Source organism: Haliotis asinina, chromosome 10 (assembly GCF_037392515.1).
Source record: "Haliotis asinina isolate JCU_RB_2024 chromosome 10, JCU_Hal_asi_v2, whole genome shotgun sequence".
Taxonomy (NCBI): domain Eukaryota; kingdom Metazoa; phylum Mollusca; class Gastropoda; order Lepetellida; family Haliotidae; genus Haliotis; species Haliotis asinina.
The window spans coordinates 16,766,321-16,788,037 of NC_090289.1; the positions used below are offsets into that span (position 1 = coordinate 16,766,321).

The window sequence follows — 21,717 nt, forward strand, 5'->3', positions numbered from 1 at the left end:
TCTGTCTACAAAAATATAACTTCTGTTTAATCTCAAGAAATCATTGGAGATACAAGCGTTATTGTGAAACTGTACAAGGATGTCAACAATAATAGACATATGCCAAAAAGAAGTGAGGCAACACTAGTTGAGGACTAAAACATGGGAACCAGTGGTTCATATCTCATGTATTGCTGTAAGAACTATTTACAACGTTACCATTCTGATTACACAATGCCGTTTAGAAACTGGCCAAATGTAACATATGTCATATTTGGGATTTCACTTTCTTATTAAAGTACAAATTCTAGAAGCACACAAAGTCAGTGTGCTAGCGATTAGGTGCCTGACTCTGAGGGTGTGGGTTCGAATCCCGGGTGGGACTCAACCAAAAAAGTCTAACCTAAGAAAGTGAAATTGCAAATATGACAGGTGTTACGTTATCAGTCGTCGTAAAGTAGCATACGTGGCATTCTCAGATAACCTATAGTAAACACAAAGGCATTGACAGTCTCAACGTCTTTGATACAACTGAGAGAGCACTTTAAGATACACAGTGAAACCTCACTGACTCGAAGTCTCAGAGGCTATGGAAATAATGTGGAATTATTCGTATTTCGATATTATGCCGGACCAAGACGGTTAAGGAAGTTTACTGAATGACCGTGCAAGATGGTGTGAAACGGTTGAAAAGATTTGTTATATGTTTTGAGACAGTGTTTTGCTTTCCCTTCGAAACAAAACAAATATTTTCATAACTGATATGAACACGTTGCTGAAAGGTAAGGTTCTCGAATTGTTTCTTCTTCGTGCATTTGTGTTGACACAAATTTATATCATAAAACATGTTTTCCTCACATATAAAGGATAACAGATGCACTCTGTGCAAACTGAATAGCAAAATACAATGCATATGTCAAAGATAGAGATAAATGAACACGAAGAAAATTGAAATAATTAAGAAGGTAATTTCATTCAGAGAACTAAATTCATGCCACGTGAAAGAGATGATAAACAATAATGCAATAAAAACACTGAACATGCAAATTACCCAACGTTTGCATGACAAACTTCTATTAAAATGTGGAAAATGGATGAAATTTTAAAATATTTTTCACGCTGTATTTTATTGGAAATTGTAAGTTTTAAAGGCTTATCGGCCACTATTTTACTACACTATTTTAAACCTGGGAAAGTACGTGTGGTCAATTGAAGGACTGATTCAAATAGAAGGGCACAAGAATGACCTTGGTCGTATTTCAACCCACCTCGAGTGAGTCAGTGAGTGAGGTTAGTTTTACGCCGCTGTTAGCAATATTCCAGCTATATCACGGCAGGGGGACATCAGAAATGGACTCTGCACATTGTGCTCATGTATGGAATAGAACCCATAGAGTTAAACTAACAGATACAATACGAGGTACCGGCCCCAGAATGTATCCTATGCTCATTATCAATGTTGTCCCTTGACATATCTAAAATAGTTCAATGTGGCCCTTGACATATCTAAAATAGTTCAATGTGGCCCTTGACATATCTAAAATAGTTCAATGTGGTCGCTTAATCTGTAGTATGTACAATTCCCAATAACACATAACGTGAGAAATACTGATAAACTTTGTTCACTTTCCTCATTTTACTACATCAATAATTAAAACATCTGAAACATTAGTTCAGTGTTCTTAAATTCATTACGCAAAGACCTCTTCATCGACGATACATTTCTCAAACAACAATTCACCAAGTTCAATAACTGTAAACGCATTGTAAACTCAAAAAGAAGATAATTCGTCTATTGTCATGTACGACTATTTTCTATGTAAAAAGATAGGACTACCACCACAGAAGGAATAAAGCAAAGAAAAACTACCCCCAACTCTTCTCAGGACTGCTATCAAAATGTAAACGAGACTAAAGACGCCTGCATATGCATTGCAATAGATTTGACGGTGACAAAACTGCATAGTTATTTCCGATCGCTTTGGTAACGCGGCTATCACATCATTTCTCGGATATATATATATTAACTTAAATCCACACACTTAAGCAAGAGTTGGAGTTAAATCAGCACCACTAACCATAGCTATTTGATGATGACGTCATTGATGACGTCATTGCTGCGTGTTAATGAAACTTTATGAAATGAGGTCAAAACACAAAATTAATCATTCAGTCGAGTACGATCGTAACATGGAACAGAAACACACAGTGCTTGTTTAACGAAATATCGTATTATGTTCAATGCAATACAACAGAATTGTTCCACGCCCTACCCACTGCTGACATACATGCCACTTACAAATTACCAACATATTCACACCAGTATATACAAAAGAAATTCAGTGCAAAAGGCTGATAACAGATTTTTTTTCATTTGCATTGTCGTATTGCATGTTTTTACATAGTCAATCAAACAGTCAACTTCGGCTATAACTCGAAAACACCGGACACTGGTTAAAACAAACCCAAACCAGTTTGAGTCATTATACTGTTCATGGTATGAACGAACATCGTACTTCATGAACAGATATTGGTGACACTCCGAAGAAGGTGATACCCGGATTTGGCTGCAAAACCAACTTATACCTTGCATAGCAACGATCAGAACTTGTGTACTGTGAATCAAATCAAAGAAATTAATTTATGCTTTTTTATTTGAAAAAAAAATAATTAAAAAATACAATCAAAACGCTAAGTAAATTGCGCGCGCAGCGTAAATGGTAATTCATTAAGAAGGCCTAGCTGATTTTATTTTAGCATCCCAACACAGTCCTGTATTTCACAGTAAATACTATATATTGTTGTAATCAATTTTACATCTGCTGTGTAACTTAGCTTAATGTGTACACGGTATCTCTTGTTGTTTTGTACTTTGTGGAAGGTTTCGTACACAACAGCATAACATGAACAGTAGCCCATTTCCGTGGGCGTTGGTCAGTACTAGCATCATCCGCCTGTGCACAGTGAGCGTTTCCTATCGACTGTGCATTTCTAAGGGAATGATGTAACTTTTGTCTACATTTGAATATAGGTTTCTATTTATGTGAATCACCCAAAGGTGAAAGATGGTCCATTCAAAGCAAACGTCATAAAAAGACAATTTAAAATACAACAAAAAGACTATGATCGTATAGAAACGTTCCTAAGAACAAATGAACAAACTCTACAGTGCCATTCCGATATTACCGAAATGACCAACTAGCTAAAGAATACAGGACATATACTGAGAGAAACAAATAAAGCAACACTGCCATGGAGTGGTGTTCCCTTATTTGTTTCTTTCAGTATAGTATCTCCCCATGAATCTTACCAGGACTATGAACACCCGGAATAAAAAAATTCTGGAATAGCAATGTTCGTATTAACAAGGTTCCTCGGTACCTCATCCATTCACCCTGAACACGTTTCCTCACTTCAGTACCAAAGTAATTAACACTTGAAATGCTGATTAATTCATCGTTGTTGTGTAATGCTTTTACTTAATGAATAATCACCTATTTGCTATATTATATTATTCTAGAAAATAAAGTATAATACGGAATTTTGAGAAAATATAATCACAACGTGCTGGCCTATTTCTCCTGTATTCCATTTTCACAGACATTAGTACATTAATCACACATTCTCTTTAACGTTAAAATAGTTTGTCGTCTAGGTATCCGCTCCTCACATCATCACTCGAACACTTGGAAACAGAAAACGTTGATATACACATGTGCCAGCGCACTATTCCTCAACAAAGCCGGCGCCAAAGTAGGTATACTCCCTCGAGTTGTCCAGGTCCAGGTATGTGGTTACGCTCCATTCTTAATATGCAACGTACGTTCCATATTTAATATATTCCAGGAACTCTGGACTTGAATTGACCCCCTTTAGTCAACTGAACCTTCCTTTGCATCTCTGGAATAAGCATTATGCGATAACCGATAACGTCATTAATGAAGTTCAGTGTGGAAAGGTTATCTCCGGTTCAGACAGTGTTTTCAGACAGCATTTGGGCACCTTCCAAACAGTGTAAGTAACAATCACTCACTCAGGGAACAAGTGTGTAGTCGAATATGTTGCAAGACCCAAAGTCGGCTTGATATCTCTTGATATGCCATTTTCAGCTGGGTTCATTATAAGTTAGAAGAGGCATCCTCCACATTCACGTGCGTCTCGTCAATGACCGGAAGATTGGGCGTGCTGTTGCTGTGACGTCGGGCGTCGCCGAGGCTTGGTGATTGTATGCTGTTGGTCGGCGACGTTGGCGAGAAAATGGGGCCGTGGCCGTTGATGGTGGGGGAATGGGGAGACAGTGTGTCTGCTGTGTGGAACGCTAGCTTGCCGAGAGCTCTCAGCTTGCTCATCTTACCTGACTGAGATTGGTCTGGAAATATAAAACATGATGTGTAAAGGAGAGTTGATGCTATACAGTTGATGCTATACAGCTCGCGGATATCAGTGTCACTAGGTCTCTTCTATCTATTGCTATGGCGGTTCCCTCTTTTCAGAAGTGTAGACAGAAGCAATTAAGCAAGCGCGTCTCCAGTTGGGTGAGGTTGATTGGGTTAAATATGATGAGAGATAGGGAGATGGATAGATAGATAAATAGATAGATTTGTCTTTATGTATTACTAACGGGTACGAACTCACATCTTCACCTAACTATCTATTCTCTTGTGTAAGTATACAAGTCCAGTTCATTCAAATACAGGATTCAAGGGACTAGAAAACACAAATCTGTAAACCACTTGTTATATATTTGCTAAATGTGGATCTTGATTCTTCCGTTTTCTTGTGACAAAAAGTAGATGATTTAATAACGCCTGCTGTTTGTGTATTAAACTATAACAACATATAATCGAGGACCGTTGTGGCCAATTTGAAGTGAAGAGCTAGGATAAACATGCAGAAGCCTAAATCGTGTATTCCGTACTGATCGAGTTTCTGTATTCAGGTAGCAGCACCAAACCCACTTCATCACCATAAACGTCATTGATCCGCATTCCTTCAGACTTTCACCCCACGTCTAGATACTGACGTGCAGACATTTTACGTGCTGCCATAATGAGGGCACACATCTACATAACTTTTAAACATAAATTTTGAAGTTAATCATTATGTTATATCCTTCTGGTACAGCATGCACACTATGGGAATACAATAAAAGATTTTTATAGAGTAGAAATGGTCACAACTATACGTGATTTTGTTGTCATGACGCTCCCGGCATTTGTCGTTAAGGATTACTGACTGACGCCCCGGGCAAATCCCGTTTTCATAGGGTAAATAAATATGAATGGCCGCCTTGTAAACATGTATGTATTCAAGCCCAATTTAATTAGAATGTGGATAAATTGCAGGATGCAGCATGTTACGTTGCAACATCAATCAATGGCGTCTTCTTCTGTCAACGCCATGTCATGACAAGTATAAAACTGCTGGTTTGTACTTGGACGGAGAGCAGAGGACCCCACGGACTCATCACATTACTGCCTTATAACTAACTACACGTATGGTAAGTGACCATACAAGCCGTATAGGCCTTAAATGGGCAGCAACCAATTATAGCTGGACTTCATGTCAAAAGGTACAAAAGTGTTTTATCTATTACACATTAAAATCTATCAGTTTGCCTATCATTTAATCTATTACTTGATAACATTAAATGTCATCAGCACAGATTGATGTCACAGGAATAACAGGATGAAATCACATTGAACATAACTTTGTCCGTCTTTCTCGGCAATTTGTTTCAGGAACCGGTTCCTTTATTTACAAATAATACACCATTAAACAAGTAAGGGATATTCCATTTTAGGAGCATACCACTAGCCAATACCAAGGCATGTGAGAAAAAGTGATTTATACACATTCAGATGAAACTTTTCTAAAGGAATGGTATACATTCCCACATTTTCTCTTAATTTCTCTTCATCATCTGTTTTCTCCATGGCTTCATCATTGTCATTTTGTCAATGTTGTAAATCCAACATCCCCTACCTATTTTTCTAATGGCATACTGGACATTTATTACATCTAATAACCAACATACCAAGTGCTTTTCCAAGTTCAAGGGATGTGATGCCTTTTTCCGAACATAAGCCCTTGATGGACTCAAGTTGTTTCTGGAACAAACAATAGCATTCTATTAAGCAAACCAACCTCTGAAAAGATTCTTCTGTACCATGAAATATAAGTTTACAAAATATGTTTTAATTTTCATTTCAAAGATGAATATTCTCTGTTGATATTTGCAGTAGTCTTAGAATAATAATAGTAGCTCCTGAAAATAGTTAGTTGACATTTGCACATATATTCATTCGATCGTCAACAATCCGTGGTGTGTCTGGGTTGCACATTTGCTCTATGCGCAATCACCAAACTGGCGAGCCTCGAAGATTTTTATGATTTTATGTTATCACTACCACAAAAAATGTTTACTAGTTACTTCAAACTGTAAAGATCAGGTTACAATTCATTTTTAGAAACCCACGCTTATCGTAAAAGGCGAATGACGGGATCGAGTGGTCAGGCTTGCTGACTTGGTAAACACGTCATTTTATCCCAATTGAGTAGATCGATGCTCATGCTCTTGATCACTGGGTTACCTGGTACACACTCGATTATTTACAGACCGTCGTCATATAACTAGACTGCTGCTGAGTGTGACGTAAAGCTTTACACACTCACTCACTAGTTATTTGAAAGGGGGACAACTGGGCCTATGACAATGCACTTTTGTGTTTGTGTCCTACCAGGAGCTGTTTGTTCTTCTCGTGTGCCTCTTGGTACTGCTTGTCAATCTTCTTCTTCTGCTTGTAGAGAAGTTTCATCTGGAACCGGTGCTTGTCCATCACCGCCACGATCAAACCTGGACAAAACCATTAGTTTCTTTCTGCACTTCCGTTTTTCAAAAACAAGGTTAAATTTTCCGCATTGTCGTGTTAGCAAACAAACTGTTCAGAAACTTGCTCAAGACATTCTCTTTCTTTCTGCTTTTCGTTTTTCGAAAACAAGTTTTTTTCTACAATGTCGTCTTTTATATATTTAGCTGGTGTCTGCTTATGGTATAGTCGAAATTGTAAGTTTAACCCTTCCCTGATTATGGAAAGGAATTTGACAAGCATCATTCAGATTTGATTACATAGCCAAAGTTTTGCTTACTGTTCAGAATTCGGATGATTCTCCATGGCAACAGGAAGGTCAAGACGATGACGTAGTTGCTGACGTCCATGCTCATGACGCCTTCGATGAAGACGAGATCGATAATGAAGGAGATCAGGATGACTACGGCGTCGAACACCTGGATGTAAAGAATACCAATGTTGAAACACCTGGCATTAACATTTGTAAAACCCTTAAGTAGCTTAACACATTTTAAAGGTGATCAATGCCTAATGTGCACTTTAAAAGACATCAAATGCACATTAAACCTTTTACTGAGCTGTCAATCACCTGAATTGTTTTTCGTAAACAAAATGGCATACAATTCCACGCATAACATTAAATATGCTTCCCAAAATGGTCTCCAGCATTATCCACGGAACCACATTTTCTAAAAGTGCGATACATTATTTTAAAAAATTACGTTTCACAATCATTCTCATATTTGCTCCAAAGAAACTGATTACTGATTAGTATTAATATTTTGATTAAAATATTTGTTTACTGCCACCTGCCGATTAAATTACCTGCATTTTGCTCCTGAAAAATCGAGGCACTGTTGCACCTATCTTCAAGGCAGTCTGTAAACAATAGAAGAAATACATATGAGATTACCGATATTTATTTATTCCTAAGGATAGGTATAACGGTATAAACAATAGACGGAAATATTCCTTCACTGATTGACAATCTATGGACTATGTTAAGGTTCTGCCTTTGAATACACGTAATCCATATTCCTCGCCATGTTTCAACTAGTATAGTTTCAGATGGAATGCCGACCTTCCTTAAAAGTATATTTTTTCTACCAAAAGCAAACTCGCACACACTGATAATTGGTAGCAAAATTAAATAAATCTCTAGAACACTCTTTATCGGCTTCTGTCACGGGGTTATCTATGGAAGGAACTAACTGACACAATAAAACTTCAGATTATATTTTCTTTCACGTGACCCAGCGGACAATATTGCCATGATAAGTGCATATTATATCTCCAACAATGAGGAAAGCATTTGGGACAACTGATATATGAAGGAGAGGGAGGAGGGGGGACTTGTGGCTAATCGCAAGACGATAATTCTACGCGTTGCAATAGCAATACACAATTGCTCCAAGAGCCAGCAGTGGAACCATTGGGAATGACATGGGGATCATGCCTCGGGTAGAGCGGCTCCAAGGCGAGAGTGATTGCTAACTACTGGATAGACTAATGCTTAGTCCCCGAATAAATATAGTGTTGATAGCAACAAATAAACCCATTTATTTTGAAAAGGAGCCCAAGTGAGATGGGAGATTCAGAACCTCAGAAAATCTAGACTTGTTTCACTTAGGGCTTATGCATTGCAGTGAGGGCTAGGCGGTAGGGGACATAATGTGCTTCAGGAACGGTGAGACAGACTAACTACTGGGTAATGTCATACCCTGCTACAGGGGATGCATGATGCTGATAGGAGGCACAGAATAACACATCTCTGAAATAACATGTTTTACATAAAAGAACAGTCCTTGAATTATATTAAAAAATATATAATAAAAAGGACACGACTTTCTTTATTTTCCTAAAGCTGTGGTAGTCTTGACTATATGCCAGACTTGTATGTGCCTCTTTTGGGTTTTCATGCATTTGTTGCAGGCTCTGTGTGATAGACTAGACACAGGACAGACAGATTTGAAATAAGCACTGCTTCTATGGCCGGTTCATACTAGAAGGCGCCATATTCCATCATCAAGTTATGGCGCATAACTACACCACAGGCACACCAGCGAATAGTTTCACATACAATGGAAATCTGATAATTCGTTCCACTTGCAGCATTTAATATTGGTCAACACGCTCCGCTGACCATGTTTCTTTGCATATTAGAAACCAAGATCTATCACAATGCGTGGCACTCGAATAACGCATCAATACACGCAGATTTGGTTTACACCAGATGTTGTAGGCCTGGAAACTGGCGCCAGTAAAATGTACTTATTACGATTACTGATACGAGTATCACTTTATTCTTTGCAATCATGTAACACTTAACATGGAGCTCTAACCAACGCGTCTACCTTTTGTAGAAACTAAACCCATCCTCATTCTCTAAAGTGATAGTATGATCTACCATAGCTGAAATATGCTGACAGTAAGTGAGTGAGTTTAGTTTTACGCCACGATAAGCAAGAGTCCAGCCATATGGCAGCGGTCTGTAAATATTCGAATCTGGACCAGATGATCCAGTCATCAGCAACATGACCATCGATCTGTGTAAGTGAGATACGATGACATGTGTCATCCAGGTCAGCGAGCTTGACCACCTGATTCCGTTATTCACATAAACCTATGGTCGCTTAAACTAATGCCACTGAAGGAAACTGAGGTTTAAAGCTAACTGATATGAAGTAAAACCTCTTAATACGAACATAATAATCAGAAAACCTGGCAACCTTAGCAGTAAATGGGTATTACTCTCTATAATCCATCCTTATCGTTAATCCGTTAATGTGTTAGTTTGGGCGACGTTACGGGAAGATAATCGCCTAGAGTAAAAGAGTTTAACAGTGATTGTAGAATGGGTGTTGCTTACTATGAACACAAGAAGTGACAAGATGGCGACAGAAGTTAAGTGAAACCCATGACCCATCTCTTCCTCAATACTGTGTCCCCCGTCGTGACCGTCGTCGCTCCCCGAAGCACGTTTATGTCTGGGATGCATCGAAGTGGTGTCGTTGCTGTTGCACATGGACGTTCCATTGCCCGTCCAGTCTATCGTTGCCGCGACTATTCGATCATATGTCTTCTCCACCGCATGCTTCGATATGTAGTGGACATAATCGGGATATTTGTCTTGGAGCTGAGAGAGGAAGTGTTCGGTCAAGTGCTGATGATTTTTTATCAAATCTGGAATAAAATAAACGAATGCATTCTTATAACATATACATGTCTTAAAATCAGGGTTAGAATGTCTTCTTTAAACAACAAAAGCATGACTTTCGTTCACAGCGAAAAGAAGCAAGGTTGTGATTGGGAGGTACAAGAATACTCACTCACACTACTGAAGATTGTGTATCTACTGAGTGAGTAAGTTGAGTTTTACCCCACATTTAGCATTCCAGCAACATCACGACGGTGGACACACAAATTGAACCCATTTTGGGGAATCGAACGCGGCGTGACTAGCGAACACTTTAACCACTGGGCTACCCCATAGCCAGTGAATCTAACATCTTTTTCAGTGTAAATAATTAAAGATATAACAAGATAAATAAGACTTGATAACGAAAAAAATATATTTTCAAAGGCTAAGCGTTAGTCGATACCGACACGGGTATGAGGAAGTTTTAATACTTTCTACCAAGACGTAAAATCTCATCACCCATGTCTCCAGGTTTAACTGAACCTTTAAATATTCTCGTTCATATGTAAATGTCAGGCATTGTGTACCGGTTACTGCAACATAACTACATGGCGTTTGAAAGAGTGTCCCTCCTACTTCTACTATGTTCCCATTCTTTGTGCAATTAAGCAAGCGATTTCTTGTGAGTTGCCAACTTGATCGATGACCCCAGTCTCGCTGCTCTTGCATTTGACTGAACTTTTCAAGTGCACTTTAAAACTCATTTTATTTTGTTGATTTTTTTTCATGAAGGGTAAACACGACCGTGAAATGATTACGTGAACTGGTCTGAAAAGGATCTTTTTCTTAATCTCATTAAAGAGAAATTGTTAACTAACAGGAAGAAGGAGCTTTTGCAAAATGACACAACCAACACCAATCATAAAAGTTATTTAGCTGAATAAATTACTCGAAATGGTTGCACTTAGGATTTAAATGAGTTCTTTTTAAAAGTTCCAATAAGCAGCTCTTGTCGACATTTCTTTAATAATTTATGAAATCGCTTCCGAAAGAACGCTTTTTACGCGTGATATCAGCGTGTGACAGTTATACATGTATTTTAAGATACATGATAGTATGATGTTTTATCTTTCTTTGATCACTGTGAAATCAATTCTAGTAATTAATTGAAATGCCATAACGCATTAATTCATAAATACTTTATGTTTTAAATGAGTTCTGTTGATACATTATTCGAAAATTAATCGTTAGATGTGTTTCATTACATTGTGACATCACACTACAATACACATCCAGTGAAACAGGCAGTGAGTGAGTATGGCTTTACGCCGCTTTAAGCAATATTCCCATGAACACGGTCATTCTTGGAATGGTAAGGTGGGATAATCTGGGATTAAAGTCATGACCCTAGTCAACTAGAAGCTATAACGATGACTAGTATGCGATCAGTCTAAGTAAACTTTTCGTTACACTCCACTACTGAGTCTAACATAACTGTGTTATATACGGATTTTTGTTTGTGGAGTTATCTATTTAAGTAACCTGAATATTTTGTAAGTCCCTCCGATCCCAAAGAAGTAGTAGTGTTGTTGTCTGACTAGTTAAATCTAATGTATTTAGCCGTCTCGTTATTGATTGGACAGTCAAAAGTTTCCGGACGCGACCTTCTACTAGGAATTGTTAGACTCAGTGGTGCAGTGTAATGAATAAAACTGAGACTAAGTTTACTTAGACTGAGTATGAGATCCAAGAAGATCCGGGTTAGAACTGATCTTCATTAATCAATGTTTGTCGTAAAAGGTGACAAACAGAATCGGGCGTCCAGACTCGCTGACATGGTTGACACATGTCATCGCATCCCAATTGAGAATCATGTTTCACAGAAGTAGACAAACATTCACTTACTGCCCACGTGGTTGAAGTCAAAGGTGAGCTCCCCGAGCACAAGCAGACAGTCGATGACGTTGAGGACTACGACAACTAGCAACACGGGCTTGGAGTGAAGAAAATGTTCCAACTTTCGGCGAACTCTGTTGAAAGACAAAGATAGATATACAATAACGTTCGACTCACGCCTTTAAATCCTACTACTGCTACTACTACTACTGCTGCTCCTGCTACTGCTACTACTGCTACTGCTGCTACTACTACCACTACTACTACTACTACTACTACTACTACTGCTGCTGCTGCTACTGCTGCTGCTGCTGCTGCTACTACTACTACTACTACTACTACTACTGCTACTGCTACTACTACTACTACTACTACTACTGCTGCTGCTGCTGCTGTTGTTGTTCCTGATACCTCTGCTGTTAGTATTACTATTGAGACCGAGGCTCATGCTGTCCACCACTGGATTGTCTGGTCTGGACTCGATTATTTACAGACCGCTGTCATATACCTGCGATATTACTGAGTACAAACACACCTACACCTACTGCTGCTGCTGCTGCTGCTGCTACTACTACTACTACAACTACTACCATTTCCACAACACTGGCGATGTCACAGAACCACACAATATAGACGCGTTTGATTCGGAACAGAAGGGTTAGGTCTGGAAGCTATTTAAAGACGATTTCTTAATTAACCTATTAGAATTATATTTCTTTGTTATTATGATCCACTGGAAGTTTAAGCACATAAGTATTTTATGTGTTGCCTCAGTGTCTGCCTGAATTACATTATTCGGCTGTACATTCATACATGCGTCTATGGCAACGTTTATCTATATTCTGCACTCTAGATTACAAGAACCGTTACTGTAACAGAACACACGAGTGTCGGAGTATATGGCATAAAGTTATGGCATCATAGCACGGAACTGAAGAGTATTTTGACGTTACGATCAATGTCACTTACAGATAATTGACAGAAACGGGCATGGGGCGGCATCATTTATCAAGTCAAAACATATCTCTGCCAAATCCCATAAATTATCGATTGTTTTGCTTGAAACTTTCCAAAGAATTTTGTGTGTCTCTTGAGTAAAATTTCTAATTAAATATAATGGATGGCTTTCCTTCTTCCTCAAAGAATCGATGGTACGTTTCGCCTTTCATGGGTTCAGACCGTTTTGGTCGAATCAGTCTGTGAACGAAGTCCCGCGTGTCTCGACTTGCTTTCACTTTGACCATACACGCTTTACAATAGGAAATCAATTATAAATTATATCATAGCGGCAACTCTCCCACCTACCTTTAGAGACACTAGAGAGGGCGAACAACCATATCAGCTCTATAATTGATTTTGTTGAGACATGTCTGTCTCAGACCTTTTTCCAGTATAGCATTTTCTTTGCAACCTCGACAGGTCTTTTATTTTCATTTCATTAATATTGATACGAGATTAAAATCATTGATGTTCGGTTTGCAAGTTACTCAATAAGCGAACGGTCATGGTTTGACATAATCGATTTGGATTAATACATGCTTTATTTTAGTATTTTGCAATCTTAAGATATGGCATTGCTTATAGGTCGATGACCCAGCACGCGTCCTGTGTCCCGAATGTTTGTTATTAGTCATGTTGTAAAATATTCCATTAAATATATATTACGAAATGTACATTTAGAAACGAAACTGACTTATGAAAAACATTAAGCTATTACCAACGATGATAACTAGTGCGTTCTGAATCAAACATCGACCTTAAATTTCAAATTAATTTCCCCAAAACATGCCATATATTTCTATGATCAAATTAGGTTTAAGCTTCTTCATAATTTGAGAATATCATGTATTTTATTTACCTAATCCCACAAGGGATCCCGTTGTTTTTGATGCAGACCAGCTGTTGCGTCCACAGGTTTTCGAGAACAGTCAAGAAATATGGTAAACCTGCCGATTTCGATGTATACCAATATAAGAGATTGTTAAGTCACAATTTGCTGAGGGCGACTTGTCCATTCTGTGAAATGAAACCCTGTGGGTGTTTTAAATAAAGTTATATTTATATCTCTTGCTCCTTAAGGCAGCGTATATATATGTTTTCTCTGTACTTGTTAGACTGATTCAGTAATTCTTGGTCATTATCCTATCAGCATCATGGCTAATATTCCATCAGCCCAGTGGGCGCTGGGGTAGTACAGTGGATGAAGCGTCCGCACATCACGCTAAAGATCCGGGTTCGATTCCCCACATGGGATCAATGTGCGAGACCCATCCCTTGTGTCCCCGCCGTGATATTGCTGGATTATTGCTGAAACAGCGTTAAACTAAACCCACTCATCCGCTCCACCAACCCAATCTTCTGATATTCATTGTGGTGAAACAATAATACAATACTTGCTGAAGTCAATTTTTAACTTATGACAATGTTGTTGAGGCCACACATCTTACGTCTCAGCTACAGTAATACATTACCCGCCGATGAACTACCAATGAGCATCTCTTGCACATCTATTACCTCATCGTGATCTGTCCACAGGCTTTATTTAAGCATAAATATTTCAGCAGTCAATTAACTTTTTACCAGATATGACCCCGTTAAAAGCATCCTTCACTTCTTACTGATATCCAAATCTTAGGCTTCAGGCCATCCTAAAGTGAGGCTTAAGTACATGAAACGGGCAGTGCTGCCAACGTTCAAAAACAGACTTTCCAAAGCACCTGCATATACGGCTCCTAAACAATTTACTCTGCACTTAAGATTGCAGTGTGCGGTAGACACGAGAGTGTTTTCATCCCCAATTCCAATTATCCAAGGTGACGCAGTAAATGTTTTTGAATACGGGAATCTTGATTCATTGCCAAGTTGTTCTATTGATCCTCATCTTTGTTTTATAGCCACCGCAGGGGAATCCCGTGGACGTTATTACATACCACAATGTGGGTGTGTGTCGTTTGTGGAAGAAGCTCTAGATAAAAAGGGGTATGGGTGTAAATATAATTGTATTATGCATCTACTCAAACGCTGGCACGAACATTGGATGATTGAGCATTACGTATTCCGGCTAATACGATTCAGAAGGGCAAGTTTCTTTGATCTGCTGAAAGAAGGGATTTTTTCTGAGGAATTATTTAATGTTCGCCTCTGACAGATTAATGTTATTACAAGTATTGATCGAGCAGACTTGTTAGTGAGTTGGAAAGCGAGACGGATGAATAGCATTTTTTCAGAACGGCGGACAGGAAACGGAGTAGCGTATATTCTCTCAGCACAGGAGGAAGTACTTGGAATTGTGGAAACCTACTGTAGTGTATGTACTTTAATTAAAATATAAAACGGCATTCTTGATAGTAACACGTCTCTGCCTAAGACCATGCACATCTGTATTTGAAACTTATGTTTATGAAAGACGATGACACCAGGTGTTAGGGGAAAGATGAGAAAAGTCCGTTCCATAGAACCGAAAGAAATTAATGAAACACATTTCTAAAGCCCAAACAAGGAACTTACATCAGCTCCCAAAATTCTACTAAGAACGTTTCAATTTCAACTGAACAAACAATTCTGGAACCAATGTACCAACTGACGTTCGTCGAAATATTTGTGAAAACAGAATGCTGGACTGTGGACTACAAACGGTGGAACTGATCGAATACTGCTCACCAAAAGAAAATAAATTGGAAGCTACATACATTAGTCTTATCATGCAGTCTTCGGGAGTTTTTGTCACTCTGACACTATACGTATAGATCTAAATGACAACAGATAAGAAAATATCATGCTTTTGTTACACGCATGTTTTCGTCACTTTACTTTGGTCACGTGATAGATCCATAACAAAATCGTACATAATTTCAACTAGATATCTTAACTGTGTAACGCGTCCCCAAACTGAATACATTATGTTGCACTCAGTGTATTATATCTGGTCACAACAAGGTCGCCCATGACGTCAGCAAGACGTCCAGCTTTTGTCTTTGTGTTTTCAGTATCTCATGTGAAGAGAAGAGATCAGGTCTCCTCCTTGACATTGCGTTACATGTGCACAGTCTGATAATTTGGTCGTCACCTGCTTGGAATATATACGACCCCGCCCTGATAAACGAGTAACGGAATTGTTTTATTGAATTGAATTAGTATGGTCATTCTGCAGCTGTAAGGAAGGAACGGAAGCAAAAATTGAATGCTTCAATACTAAAGTTTAAACACGTATAACTCTGTCAGAGTGGTTTCATGTTTAACACAAACTGGCTCGGTAGTGTGGTCTAATGTTTGTCAGACAGTGTCGTCTCGTATTTGACACTTCCTAGTTATTTGGTATTGGTGTCAGTTTGATTTCAAGGATATGTGTAGTAGGGTAGCCTTTTGACGCTGTTTAGTCAGTGTAGTTGATTGTTTCACGCCGTGTGTTCAGTTTGGTTGCCCATTGGAAACTACGTTTCTGTCTTGTTGAATCTTCTGTTAAGATGTGTCGAAGGAGTGGATCAACTGAAACTTTCGGTCTATGAATTGTGATCAACTGTTTGACCCGAAATTTCTATATTGTGTCATTACCTGACTGATCCCAAGTCCCTGTGTATTCTCACCAACTGACTGACCCCAAGTTCCTCTTTAGTATCATCAACTGTTTGACCCCAACTCCCCATGTATTGTCACCAACTGTTCGACACCACGTTCCCTTGCATTGTCACCAACTGTTTGACCCCAAGTTCCTTTGCATTGTCACCACCTGATTGACCCCTAGTACCTATGCATTGTCACCAACTGACTGACCCCAAGTCCCTTTGTAGTGTCATGAACTGTTTGGCCCCAACTCCCCATGTATTGTCACCAACGGTTTGACCCAAAGTTCTTTTGCATTGTCACCAACTGTTTGACCCCATGTGACCAGCTGTTTGAAACTAAGTCATCATGAATTGTCACCAGCTGTTTGAAACGAAGTCATCATGAATTGTGACCAGCTCTTTGAAACTAAGTTTGTATGAACTGTGATCAGCTACTTGAAAGTAAGTTTCTATGTTGTGTGATCTCCTCTATTTAACTACGTGAAAAGGCATTGCCTGTGCACTTTGACATCCCGTTTGAAATTTAGCAGGTCTCTCTATCCTATTTGACATTCAGTGGAAAAGTAGTGAGGTCTTCTTTTTGACATGCACTTGTACATAGCATTGCGTATTCCTTGATTTCCAGATTTTAAAGACTGGCCAATTTGACATACGAGACTATATTCAAGCTGACTATGACATATGGCATTACGAGTACGATTACAACACACTTTGCCAGAGCTCTTTTCACGTGTCACTGTCCCTTACAGTCAACGTTAGAACAAGAATGATCCGTTGATCTAGAACAAACACAATCTATATCTGAAGCCAGAAATGGTTAGTGAGATGCCGTCATTATACTGGAAGCTTTATTAACCAGATCTTAACATATTTTCAGAACGTTGTGACAAGAAATTAGTCACTAGAGGCGTGATCTCTTAGAATTCTTCACATCTGCGGTCATTCATTCATCCCTTATAATAATTTGGCATGCATCCAATAAAACGATGATTATGTGCAGAAAATAGACTTGCGTTCTAATAGGAATATATTATTTATGTCACTTACTTCTGAAGTGTTTCCCTTGGAGGAGCTTGACTTTCATAATTGATTTCATCTTCTAATTCTGATTCAAGCTTGTCCAGTTCGCCCAAGCCATTCATAGACGCAATCTTCAGAGTTTGTGCCGCGAGGAACTGAAATATACAACATAGAAATTACAAAGACATGCACAATTATAAATTATATACTGAATGAAGCAAATAAAGGAACAGGGGAAAATGCAAGGCGTTCCTTCAATATTTGCCGCTTTTTTATTACCAGCTGGCTGTGAATATTTGAGAAGCCATGTGCGTGTGCGTGTGCGTGTGCGTGTGGGTATGCGTGTGTGTGTTGGGGTTGGTAGGGGTGCTGTCTAAATTTAATAACGAATGATTGCCATGAAGTGATGTTCCCTTATTTGTTTCCCTCAGTATATGTTCATCGATCAGGTGCAATCACGCTTGATGGTGTCCATTGTGACAAAGTACCTCAACCAGGTGTCTAGTATTTCAACAAGATTACTCAGATCAAATGATTATTGCTTTTAATTATAATCGTAGTTACTGCAACACACACAAGGCCACGTTAGGTGAAGCATACACTGCACAAACCACCCTCCCGTCATGTAATACTTCAAGGTCCGAGAGCAAAGATGAAAATCGGTGTCAGGCCACGTCTCGTGACGTGGAAATAAGCGTATATGTTACATGACGTATGAGATGAACTGGAACTACATCTTCCAAAACGATACGTCTTCGGCATGTGCCGAATGAGAACGCATACATCATGTATAGTTTCCTCTGAGTGAGTGAGTGAGTGACTGAGTTGGGTTTTTACGCTTTCAGCGATATTCCAGCAATATCACGGCTTCGCAGTCTGCCAGAATACACTTGGTTCGACAAGTGATGTGACATCATATACAGCTACTGGCTGCACGCCAATATTGCCAAGAATCGTGGCAAACCAATCAAATCGCGCGTAGTAAAACGCATTTCAAAACATGAAAATGGCGGAACCGTTGAACTTTGAAACGCTAGACTATACAAAGCACAATTTAAACAAAAACTTTGAGCTAAAGGGTGAAACATCTTTGCAAAGGGAATGACCGTATTGCTGATTTGCCCACGGGATGTAGATATCCTAAAAGCCATGTCATTAAGAGTTATCTTTCCTTGATAATAGTACTAGACAATTTTCATCTCCATGCCCGTTTGCGCTTAGACAGGACCCAGTCGTAAACATGGCCACGACAGGGGTACGCCACGCCACCCGGCTTGCCGGAATGACACGAGTAGTTACGAATGATTTCAGAGAGGGCCTGTGGTTCATAGTGTCCCAAACTTCGTGTCTGAAAAAACGTCCGAGAATTATCAGTAATGAAGTACTTCGCGATTCTTGTTTATCCCCTGAACGTGTAACCTGATTCTTGGAGAGGATCACGGTCACTGCGGGCATCATGTCTATAAATCAAGCAGCTGATTATGACGGGATGTACTCGTGAATAACATCCCTTTGAGGCAATACATCTTCATCTTGGATATCAGTTAACGGGTCATAATCTCTGTCGATTAAATTTTACTACCAGTTGAATCTCTGGCTATTCATAACAGACGATTGTGTTATTGTCAACAGATCTCATAAATACAGTTACTGCTTTCTGTGTCATGGTATGCTTGACAGGAACTGTCAATATTTTCCCTTCGCAGTATCAGATGATTACATTACATTGCATTACATTACATTACATTACATTACATTACATCATTTATCATATTCCCCATTCTATATTTAATACTTGAAAAAGTAAGTTTCAGCTACATGGTGGCCGTCTGAACATTTTCGAGTCTGGACCAGATACTCCAGTGATCAATCGCATGAGCATCAATCAACGCAACTGTGATACGAAGACATGTCGATCAAATAGACTGTATGTAACACTGAAACATCTCTTCTCTTGTCATTGTTTGGATTTCCCCATGATGTAGATCTATTACCTTATAAGTATATATCCTTTTGTCGGATCCCAAGGTATAATAATTCCTGATTTGCGTATGTTTGACCTTTCAGACCAACACTGTTTCGATGGTCAAGCAGTGACTTGTCTTTCTGTATGTCACCATGGCCCTGTACTTGGAATTGATTTTCACCTTCACTCGCCCTGGTATTGGTGGCTGCAGAATTACAAAGCATTCAACTCCGATGTATTGTGCTTATTGTTTGGTCCCTTGTATATCTACCCCCCTTCCCCCCTCCCAAATCAGTGCCACGATATATCCTTTGGTCCAGATGTCTGGTGCAGATTACATTAAGAGTAAATGACATGACATCGATGCCAAGTGTATTGCTTGCCATGCGGAAATCAATAAGGTGTTTGGAGCCGACTGCTGGACTCACATAGCGGAAATAATGCTTCCAAAGATTACAACTTCATCTTCTGTTCTTCCAGTAACTAGTATCCCTACACCTCCACGGTTATTTATACCACAAATGACTTACTATTCGCCAGTCAGATACAATTTGTATTGACTGATTCGCCAGACATTCACTGTGGTCAATTTTGGACGCATGACATCCCCGATCTCAAATCAAGTTCAGAACAGAAACCAGTACAAATTGCCAGAGTAGGAACAATCCTCCTTCCAAAGCATTCAGATTGGGACAGTATTACATGACATTAGTTGCACTCTGAGATAAATACTTTTCTTAGGAATGAAAGAGAAACATCATTACCGGAACAGAGGAACATAATCTGTAAATATCAACACAGACCATATAAAACATTCCTGTATGTATAAATGTGGTGCATGTGTTTCGTAATTCGGTTGGAAGTAGTTAATCGATTAATTGATTAATTTTGATACACAAATCAATATACACAAATCAGCTGATTGTGTGCAATTTACCCGGAAGAGCAGTTCAATTCACATAATGAAAGGGTACAAAATCCATAACAGCTCTCACAAATATTCTTCGATGCAGGAGGAAAACATATCGATCAGCATCGCCATGAATACTGTTAATCAAAGGTATCGTCCCATGATGCCAAATATATATTTCTACTTTCTACACAAACAAGACGCAAAGCACGTATCACAAGACCTCAAACACCTTACACCAACAAGTAAAAAAGCATGGCTTATGTGGACATGAATATCATTGCCAATCAGCTCGACTTTCAGCAAAATTGAAGAATTACACACTGTAGCTAAGTGGGCTTACCCTCATGCAAACGGAACTATGACGTCTTTGCCGACCAAAAGCCAATAAATAGCCACCATGATATCCTTGTTTCTTTTCGGCTTTCGGGGGCGTGTATGCCTTTAAATGGAGCCTTAATTTCCTTTAGGTGATTTAGTGAGACAGTTTAACCCTTATGTCTGGTCGAGATACTGCTCATGTATTTCATCACATTAAATCATAGGTTTACGATTGTGAGGTGAAATTCTACGGAAAAATGCAACAACAGAGAGTTTTCCAAAATGGCCACACAGGTTCACGTTCATGCAGTCAGACAGACATGGCGTTATATATACAAGAAGCTCATCATGATAGCAACAGCTCCTCTGGCGATGAATTGTGTCCAGATGTAGTTTCATTTGTTATCGATTTAAGACTTTAATTTCATAATGTACTCTATCTTTTTGTGCTGATACCTTCTTCATATGAAAACGTGCAATGGTAAATTTAGCTCGCATGGAAACATTGCCGATGATTCGCTGTGATGTATTTAGAATTCTTATCACTATGGACTATGAAAAATGGAATTTGAAAGAAAAACATCTGGTGAAGCATCTGCCTTTTTCACTGTTCGCACCTTCTTTTGACAATTATTCATACACCTAAAATATCGTCTTAGATCAATATACACGACTCACCCCCGTGTACCAGAATTGACGAGGCATTTGCTACTGCTTTAAAGTGAATGGCTTAATTTGCTTTTTACACTGCATAAACAGAAGTTAGCTCGTGTCAGTTTGCACGCAATTTTAGATTAGTTAGCACTTAGCTTGTCTGCTCACTCAAGTTTATATTACCTAAGTCAATCCAGAAGAGTCCATTACCAAATTAACATTGATTCGTTACATCAGTTTCACACAAGAAATCAATTACGTCTAGACCAGCTGTTAAAATACATCGGATTGAGTAACTATTATCTTGTTTCCTTCGGACATTGGAAAATGACTTTAAAATGATGCTGTGCCTAAGTCGAGTAGTGTTCGTATTTTGCTCAGGTGCAATGATCTTGTTTGATAATAAATACGTGCACTTT

General features: G+C 38.9%; 1 protein-coding gene across 1 annotated transcript in view; it reads right to left on the reverse strand.

Moving 5' to 3' along the window:
* Window positions 1–21,717, reverse strand: part of LOC137297589 (uncharacterized) — a 31,446-nt gene continuing 9,729 nt past the window's right edge. Inside the window, exons 2-9 of the mRNA XM_067829438.1 lie at window positions 17,475–17,602; window positions 11,875–11,999; window positions 9,700–10,013; window positions 7,656–7,709; window positions 7,129–7,267; window positions 6,720–6,835; window positions 6,017–6,089; window positions 1–4,348 (exon numbers count right to left, since the gene is read on the reverse strand). Of these exons, the coding sequence (XP_067685539.1) occupies window positions 4,098–4,348; window positions 6,017–6,089; window positions 6,720–6,835; window positions 7,129–7,267; window positions 7,656–7,709; window positions 9,700–10,013; window positions 11,875–11,999; window positions 17,475–17,602 (1,200 nt within the window). The 3' untranslated portion in view covers window positions 1–4,097. The remainder of the gene's footprint in view (window positions 4,349–6,016; window positions 6,090–6,719; window positions 6,836–7,128; window positions 7,268–7,655; window positions 7,710–9,699; window positions 10,014–11,874; window positions 12,000–17,474; window positions 17,603–21,717) is intronic.